Source organism: Octodon degus, unplaced genomic scaffold, assembly GCF_000260255.1.
Source record: "Octodon degus isolate 3935 unplaced genomic scaffold, OctDeg1.0 scaffold00004, whole genome shotgun sequence".
Lineage (NCBI taxonomy): Eukaryota > Metazoa > Chordata > Mammalia > Rodentia > Octodontidae > Octodon > Octodon degus.
Genome location: NW_004524580.1, coordinates 7,599,851 through 7,609,558, shown reverse-complemented (window position 1 = coordinate 7,609,558; position 9,708 = coordinate 7,599,851). Strand labels below are relative to the sequence as shown.

Genomic DNA, 9,708 nt, shown 5'->3' with positions numbered 1-9,708 from the left:
AGTTAAAGAACAAAGACCCTGCTCCTTGGTGGGTCCAATGGCAAAGTGAGAGTCCAGAGATGCAGACTGGTGAAGGTTATGGAGTTAGGGAGACAGTGGCTCCACCAGGCTTAGCAATGAGGGGGAGACATTACCTTCCTGGCTTGCGGGAGGCGAAGGAACATCAGCGCTTACCAATGCAGAACACAAACGAGTATCACTGGCTGTGTATTGGATTTATTAGAGAAGTTATTGAAGAAATCACAAAAATGGGGAGGAGGGCACATGTTGGGGCAATGCAGAAAATGAATAAAAAAGTTTTAGTTAAGAATCCTTGTTCATTCTGGACAAAACTTCCAGCTCTTACAATTCCAGATTTTGACTGAAAAACTGGATCCTGTTTTGTCAAGATGGTGCTGCTGGAGAGCAAGCAGTTCCTGACCGAGCTGACCAAGCTCTTCGAGAAGTGCTGGACTTCGGGCAGTGTGTTCATCTCCCTGAAGAAATACGATGGTCGAACTGGATCCATCCCAGAGAAGGGCTCTGTGGAGGGCTTTGAGCCTGCAGACAACAAACGTGTGTTGAGAGCGATAGATGGGAAAAAGATCAGCACTGTGGCGAGCTCTGAAGAAGTGAGTAAGCTTCAGATGGCCTGTTTGAACCTGCTGAGAGCAAACGTGGAGGGGCTGAAGAAGAGAGACAAGAAGTACAAGAGTAAGAAGGCCAGAACAGCACAGTGAAGGGCTCAGGGTTCTCTGCTCTTATCAGTTAACCAACAGATTGCTGTTTTTCCTCTTGGCCACAACGCTAGATTTTTGGCTTCCCTGTGGCAACTATTTTCATGTGAGTTGAGGGTCATTTTGGAGAGGAAAAGGTTAGTGTACAGGGTAGCTGTGGTAAGACACTAGCTCAGGTCTGTGCTGCATGGTTGTGTGCTTAGTTTCCAAAGGCCTCTGTAACCACTTCCCTGAAGAGAAATGTATCATTAAATATTTGCTCCCCCCAAAAAAAAAAAAAAGAATCCTTGTTCATTCCTACCACTCACAGCTATACGTGTCTTTCAAGAACTTCAGATTCTGGCCTAACGCTGGGTGCCTCTCTAAGCATTCATGCCTCCCAGCAGAGTAACCCAAGCACATGTGGCCAGTGAGCCCCTAAATGTCAGCTGTTCAAACTGGATGCATTTTCCGTGTAAAATGTAAATCTACAATTAATTTTTATGTTTCTTTTTAATTTTTAATAGAGCTGCTAAATTAAAATTCATAGGGCTCATGTGATGTTTTCCTCAGACAGTGCTGATCCTCATACCCTTCGCCTTCTCAAGAGTATCTCTCCCCGTCTCAGTCTTCTTTCGAAAAGTCACCGGTTCTCCCACGCAGCGCAGCGGGTTAGGCGGCAGGCAGTACAGCTCCCCCTGACCTCCAGCGATCCGATCTGGGCCACGCCCAGGAAGTGGTGCAAGTGTGAGTGAGAGTTTCTCTTTCTGCTCTCACAAGGGCCGTAAGAGTACTTGTCGAACATAATCTAGCCTTGGCCCCAAATTCTGCTCCTGACTTAAAATATCAAAATATTTTTCATGGGGCTGGGGAGATGGCTCAGTGGAATAAGCACTTCCCTGACAAGCGCAAGGGCCTGAGTTCAATCCCCGGTTCCGCCAAAAAAAATATTCTTCAGACTATGGATCAAAACAAAACTATTTCATCAGTCATGAGCTTTGCAGATTCTATGTAGAATATGAGATTGAATGAGTGACCTGAAACTTTTCCTTTTTTTCTTTTTTTTTTTTTTTCCTTTTGGTTCAACAGATAGGAAGAATCTTAAATGATGGCTAATTATTTCTTTGGGTGCGGACATCCCAGGAATAAAATGAAGAAAGAAAGTAAAATAGGATTTACACTTCATAGGAAGAGTTCATTACAAGCATGGCCAGGCTTGATGAAATCCACTTCCTGTTGTGATAGAAACAACCTCTGTACTCACTGAGTATAAACACACAGGATTGTCGAGGGTGAATGCTGACTCAGAACACACATTCTTGAGAAGCAGTGTACTTCTTGCCTTTGAAGACAGCATGTGTCAAGAAATCAAAGTGTCTGGTCTACTCTATTTCCATATTGGAAATTGTTATCTTCTAATGATACGAACCTGATGGTTAAAAAATAAGTCTCACTAAGAGTCACATTTTGGGGCTGGGAACTTGGCTCCCTGGTAAAATTCTTGCCTAGCCAGCTGGAAGCCCTGTGTTCAGTCCTCAGCACCAAAATCAAAGAATAAACCTCTCCTAAAAAACAAATCAACCAAAAAAAACACAATAAAATAAAAAAAGAACAAAAACAAGGCAACTGAAGAATAGTCACATTTTCTTTATGTCATTTTTATAAAGATAACACACTAATCAGCTTAAATTTTCACCATAAAATTAAAAGAGAAAAATCCCCCACAGCTTGCATTTATTTTGATAGTTAATAATAATAAAAAAAAATCTTGGGCTGGGGAGATGGCTCAGTAGAATAAGCACTTCCCTGGCAAACACAAGGGTCTGAGTTCAATCCCTGGTTCTGAAAAAAAAAAAAAAAAAAAATCTTACCTTTTCCCATTAGAAATCAGAACCTTATTTTTTAAGAACTTAAGAGCTTAAGAAAATGTGACAGTATAGTTATCAGCTAGTCCTCTTTTTTCAAAAAAGTTGAGAGAATAAAGATCATTAAGCTTCAATAAAAATTTGCAAGAGCTATATAAACATCACCAGTTCTCCACAAGTCTTATAGATCAAACTATTTTAATAACACTTATCAGAATTTAGTCTAATCTTTCCAGACCATTTTTCTGAAAGTAAGTACACTAAGATGAATTTAAAGAAGGTATTTCATATACATTTATTTCATAAATATGGAAAAATCACCTAAGTACTAAAATCATTGACATATTCTGAAACATAAATCATTCTCTATTTAGAATTTCATATAATTAAAAAGCTCAAACTACATTAAGTGGACAGTAATGCGAATAGTTATTACTACATATTCCTATGAGCTAGACATCATTCTAAACATTTTACATCTGATTGATTCAGTCTACATCTACTGATTTATTCAGTCTACACCTATTGATTTATTTAGTCCTTACAGGAAGTAGATATCACTATTAGCCACATTTTAAATATGAGAAGACCAATGACTCACAGAATGATTAAGTAACTTACCAAGGATCACTAGGTAGTCAGGTAGAACATTCAGGGTAACTCCAATACAATAAGGTTCATTCCAGAGTCCTTTCTTTGTGCTATACTTTTTAATGAAGTAACATTAATAATAATAATAACAATAATAAATGACAGTTGATGTGTTTATTTGATTGCTGATGTTAAGACTTTCTGAATACTTCTTCTGACAAAATTAAACACAAAGAATTAACAAGGCAGATATCTAAATCAAATTGATTCAAAACTGAACTCCATATAAAATCATTTAGTAATCTATTTCACCTTTGAACATCATAGGCAGCTGCATTGATTCTCAAACTGCAATAAAGAGAATTGTTAGTAACGCTAAAAAATAATGCAAAGATGTGTTGTAGTGTTATAGGAAAACCAAGTTGTGGCAGTACAAAGAGCTCAGTGCCAGACACACATGAGAAATGGTGCAGGCTGAACATATGGGTAGCAGAGGGAGCGAAGTAACAGGACAGGTGAGATGGGGGAACTTGTGCAGATGTGACCTGTTAATTGGATAGAGCAGAAGTAGACAGTATTTGAGACTGTTGCCCAAGGACCTAGCTTAAGAAATACCTTCCGTTGAAGAGCAGCAGAATGGAAGGAAAGACAGGCCTAAGGGTAGAGGGCAGAATTCAGTCTGAGAATGTTTGAGTTAGGTGTGAGTAGAATGCCCTGATGGACACATCCAGTGAGATGAGACTGAAGCTCAGGAGAAGGACTAAACTGAAGGTTTGAAGAGCTACCAGCATATACGCTGCTAAGGTTTAAACCCCAGCACACTGCTTCCAGGCATAGTGTTTCTAAAGAGACCCTTCCCAAATGATCTTACTAAGTCCCTTTAACAGGTATTGAGTCCCTCTGTACTTGGGGTGGTATGGTAAGCACTGAGGGAATTTAAAAGGCCTCTAAATACATTTTAATTTGATGCTGCCTAAAAAAATTTCCATTTGAATAGAATCAGAGGACGAACTTGAAACCAAGGTAGAATGTGATGAAAACAACAAAAGGTACAAAATCTAGCAGTCGAAGAAAGGAGAGTGCACATTGGTTGAGATGAGGGAGTGTGTGAGTAGGGAGGGGGCCTTTGACTAGGGCAAGTTAAGAAAGGCTGGGCAGAGGGAAGCTGTGTGGTGCACACCCAAGAATCCCACTGAGAGGGGCCCCGCACCTAAGAGCATTCCTGAGGGACTGAATCCATATCGACTTTTTCAAGCAGAAGCTGATTGCCGCACTTCCCAGTTATTAGAAGGCTTGCAGGTTTACAGAGCAGTTAAAGACTTTAATTAATAACCTTCTGGTCCAGTGTCCCGGAGCAACAACCAAGATCACACTGCAGGCCTGGGCTTCTGGTGCACTGATCAAGGAGTGGTGGCCCCCAGGCAGCAACAAAACAGTCCTCCTGCTCTTCAGCTCTGCATTGTGTAATTCAAGGTCCAAATTGAAGCCCATGTGATTCATCTGACGGATCAAACTCCAATCGTGTCTGACACTCCCACCATAGGAAAGCCTTGGAAATGCACGTTAGCTTTCCAGACTTTGCAATAGGAAATACTAAAAGGAAATTGGAAGAGATAATGGCTAAGATGAGCAGTGTATCCACTACACTGGCCACGTTTGGATACCTAGAAAAGGCCCCGACCACCTATCTACCAGTTCATATATTCATTCACTCAGAAAATATTTTAGTGTCCCTTGTGCTGCTGGTCTGTGGGCTCTGAGTAGGAGCCGAGCTCCTCCTCACGCCATCCCTCCATCCCATGGCCTGTGCCTAACACCTGTTTTCTCATCTTTTTCCCTGTTTTCTTCCATGCATGGTAAAATGTACATCTGGCATAGTTGAGTGTTTTCTTCATGATTCTAGCAGAAGGGTCAGGGGTCTAAATTGTGTCTGCCATGTTAGCCTTGTGGTACATCTTTGAGGAGATCTACAGTGGCTGCAGCACTGTGGTTCAAATACTAACTTAGCCATTGGCTGTCAGTGTTGGGATCATTTGACTACTAAGTCTGTGTTCTTATCATCTTTTATCTAAGAACAAATGCCTTCGCAGCCAGTCTTTGAAGTGTATTTTCATAAAAAATTCCCTCATCTTCCTATTCTTGTTCACCTGGAGAATGCATGGTCCCATCTTCACCAATAATCACCAGCACTAGAAGAATGACAAGGAGAAAAGGGCCGGCGAGTTAGCTCAGTGGACAAAGCTCCTGCTTTGGCTAGCACAGGGCCCGTGGTTCTATCCCCGGTCCCACGGACCACTCAGGCCCCGCCCCCAGGCCGCGCTGAGCCAGTGACAGAGTCCGGGCGTGGTGGTGTAGGCCTGTAACCCCAGCACTGGGGAAGCTGAAAACAAGAGGATCACCATGAGTCAGACACCCTGCACCAAGTACACAAATTTTTTAAAAAAGGAGAAAAAAGATGAGAATGGTAACTCTAAAAATTATATTGTGCTTGCCATATATGAATCACTGTGCTAAATACGTAAGATTATTTCACCTACCTTTCAAGCAACAACATGAGTGAAATTCTTTTTTTTTTTTTTGGCGGAACCAGAGATTGAACTCAGGCCCTTGCACTTGCTAAGGAAGAGCTTATTCCACCGAGCCATTTCCCCAGCCCCTAATAAGATCATTATTTTACAGATGAGGAAATACAAAAACATGAAGATAATCATATCAACTAACTGGCAGTTTGTATAAAGTATATTTTTAAGTGCGTTCTTCCAATATAAAGAAAGAAGCCACGACTCAGAGACAAGATTTAGTAAGAACCTCCTATTCCGTATAAGTAACTCACATTTTGATCACAACAGACTCCACCAAGTATGAGTAACTGAACATGTGACTGTGTAGCTAAGTATTATATAACCACTCTACACCTGGGAGAAAGACGCTCCAGCCTCAAATTTATTTATAACCCATAACACCCCTTTGCACTAGCGTCAGAACATATGGTGCTCTTTATTTTTCCACTGAGCCTATTAATCTAGATCCTCTGTCTCAAAGGTTTAGAGAAACCAAAGTGACGCTTCTTCCGAAAGAGCAGAAACGCAGATCAGAGCTCCGTTTGTACCAGCAGGACCCAGGTCTCGTTGTAGAGATGAGATTTAATGGGGACTCTCTGGTCCTGTGGCCGCACCCTCCCCCCCATCAATTGTCATCCTCAGGCCTGTATTGCAGTGATTACCCTGGCATCAGAGGGTGACATTAGTACACTTAGAGCCATGAGGCAACAGTGCCTCACAGAGAGTCCCAGCTTGCTATTCATTTGTGGTGTGGCTTTAAATAAGCCACTTAACTTCTCCTCTGCTGCTTCTTCATCTGTAAAATCAGGATTATAAATAAATTCTCAAGATCTGATCAGCATTAATTATTGTTTTGAAAGTGGATTAAAGCCTGAGCACTGAGCAGAATAATGTGAAAACCACATCAGGGTCCTGATTTGTCTTGGGTCACATATTTAATTTGGCAAGAAATTTTGGTCAATTTTTTTTTCAACAATTTCATCAAAGCACTGTCTATGCACATTAAAGTGATCCTTTTGAGATACCGTACGAATGTCTTTTGTTGTATAAATAAGAAAATAAGTGCTGGCTCGCAAAAGATTGCAGTAGAAATATATAAAACTAGATGTTAATTGGATTCTCAGTAAAATACCAGTTCAGTGACTTTTTTTTACTTTGCTTACCTAGAAGCTCATTAATAATATGTATGATATTAACCACTGGCATTTCATTACAAATATCACATGGAATATTTGGATAGCCAAAACTAACTTTATAGAATAAAATTTGAGAGGTTAAACATTTCCTGATTATGTTCTAAGCATCTGTCTTACTGTCTTAAAGGAAATAGATTTTCCATATTAGCAAAATCTTATTTCTGAAAGTGGCCCCAGCTAACCACTCTTTCCCTGTAAGTGGGAGTATTAATCTATCTGACAAACTCTTACATAATACAATTATGTGCCAAGCAAAATTTTACTTCCTAGAAATACAGCAGCAAACAAAGTAGATAAGAACCTGTTAGTGGAATGGCAAGTAAGAAAGAAGAGGAACTAAATATAAACAAATACATAGGAGAGGGCCAGCCAGATAGCTCAGTAGAGTAAAGCACCTACTTAGGCAGAGCACATGGACTGGGATTTGATGCCCTGGAACCATAAACCATGCTGGGGCGTGCTGAGACAGCAATTGATACTGGGAGTGGTGACACATGCCTGTAATCCCAGTACTTGGGAGGTTGAAAACAGGAGGATTACTGAGTCTGATCTATGTAGAGAGACCCTGTAGACCCTGTACTAAATACATAAAAATAAATAAATAGTAGGTTAGATGCCAACAAATGCCAAGCTAGAAAAAAGTGAAAAATCACCTAGAATGATGAGTTAGCTAGAAGGGGAAGGGTTGGAGGAGGAAGAAACCACTTTGAACAGAGTGGTCAGGAAAAGTCTCTTTGGGGACATTTGAACAACGATCTGTACCCTGACTTGTGGCTGTCTGGAGAAAATATGCTGTGGGTAGAGGGAAGAACAGGTCCAGAAGCACAGGACACCCTGTAATACTTGAAAACAAGCAAAGAAACCAGGATGGAAAGAGTAGAGAAAATGGGAACAGAGTAATACAAGAGATTAAAACTATATCTCAAGGGACCATGTGATATTTAAGCTAGGGCATCTTACTTTCCTGGTACTGGGGTCCATTTACTGAGGAAAGCCTCAAGCTTATCTTTCCTTACGGCCACGTAGCAGTCCACCGCATATAAACAGCCCACAAAATATAAATGAGCAAAATAAACATTAGATAAAGAAGAAGAAGGGAGATCTTTTTCAAATGGACAGGGGAACAAAAAATGGATAGAAGGCAAGTGAGGGCAGGGAAAAAGAACAATTTTAAAGAATGGAAATAGAGTTTTAGAGAGAGAAGAGGACCAAAACCTGGAAGGAGCAGGGAGGACAGGGAGAAAAAGGGGCAACATGATTTAAGATGTATTCTGTACGCGTACCAAACCCCCCCCCCCCCCCGCCATGAACGTAATCAGGACATACTACAAATATGTACTAATAAAAATGTCACTCATGAGGCCAAAAGATATCATATCATCCTCTGTAGAGTGAATGAATTTTATGAGGGTAGGGTTGTCACAGTGAAGGTTAACAGCCACAAATTGGACAAGGGACAAATGGGACTGAGAGTAACTGGTGTGACATAAAAGTGGCACCTGACATAATCACTTTTTCAAAGTCACATAATCACTCCAAACCTTAGTTGCCATCCTAATTACCTGCTGTAGCATAAAAGAAAAAAAAATACACATGAGAGACTTAAAATTTGAAATAGAACACATCATAAGTTTCCTAAAACTAGACCTTGTCAGATTTTGTGTTTATTAATGGTATTTGAACTATTCAATTAACGCAGATTGAGGCCTTGGAGTAAGCTCGGACTCCCACCTCTCACTCGGAAATCAGAGGCAGGAGCCTGATGGTCTGGTGCTGCTCTCCGTAGTGTCCGTGTGGCCTTTCGCCTCGCTTCTCCCCAGCACCTTCATTTCAACTCAGGCTTGAGTACACTTTGCCTGAAATAGCCCCTTGCTGTTGCTCCTACCTCCTGGCTTTCCTTTCCACTGCCAGAACAATCTTCCCAAAGCATCTATCGGATCGTGTATTTTCTTTTCCAAGAGTCTACTAAATTAAATTCAACCTTATTTCTCAATAATACACAAATGAATTAAATCTGCCTTTCTCTCAATTCTTTTGTCAGCGTGTATGCCTAAGGGCAGCCACACTGGATTCCAGATTTCCTTTTGACACATACTGTTCTTTCCTAAGTTTGTTCTTGCTTACATTCTCCCTTAAATTTAAATGCCCTCTCTGATACTGATTTTTGATTTTTGGTTTTGGTTTTGGTTTTCTTTTCCAAAATGATTTCCCTTCCTTCTACACACATTTTTTTAGTCTATTTTCTACAGGGTCTCACTACACAGCTCAGATTTGCAGTGATCCTCCTGTTTTCAGCTTCCCCAGCACTGGAATTACAGGCCTGCACCACCATGCCTAGACTCAGTCGCTGGCTCAGCATGTCAGCATGGCATGTGGTGCTGAGGATCGAGCCCTGGTCCCTGTGCTTACGTAAGCAGGTGCTAGTCTGCTGAGCTGTCGCCAGCCCCTACACACATCTTTGAAACCCCATTTTCAGGAAGCCTGGGCTGTACTGTTGAGCCTGTTCTGGTTCTCTCCAGCAGTCAGCCTCCTGACAGCTCATCAGTTCTTTAGTGAGCTATTTTCTACCTTGTCTTAAAGAAGTGGAGGCACCTGTTCAGTTTCTCTATTGTCAGAGCCACAGGAACACCTCCAGCTGCTGTCTGGCTTAGACACTTGCTTCATGTAAAGCAGAAAAGAAGTGAAGCTGGTGGCAGGCTTGGGTGATGGAGACCAGAGGGAGTCATGCTGTGCAGAAACCGGCATCTTGTGCTCCTCGATTCATCACTCTCGACCACCCAAATCCATAGAAATCTCTTTC

The 9,708-nt window shown here is 41.3% G+C and overlaps 1 protein-coding gene across 1 annotated transcript; it reads left to right on the top strand.

The window, feature by feature from the left end:
- The first annotated feature begins 267 nt into the window (after nt 1–267).
- Nucleotides 268–731, top strand: LOC101560121 (signal recognition particle 14 kDa protein-like). The gene has a single exon (XM_012515365.2). The coding sequence runs from the start codon at nt 390–392 to the stop codon at nt 717–719; it is 330 nt and encodes a 109-aa protein (XP_012370819.1). The 5' UTR covers nt 268–389; the 3' UTR covers nt 720–731.
- Nucleotides 732–9,708: the final 8,977 nt, after the last annotated feature.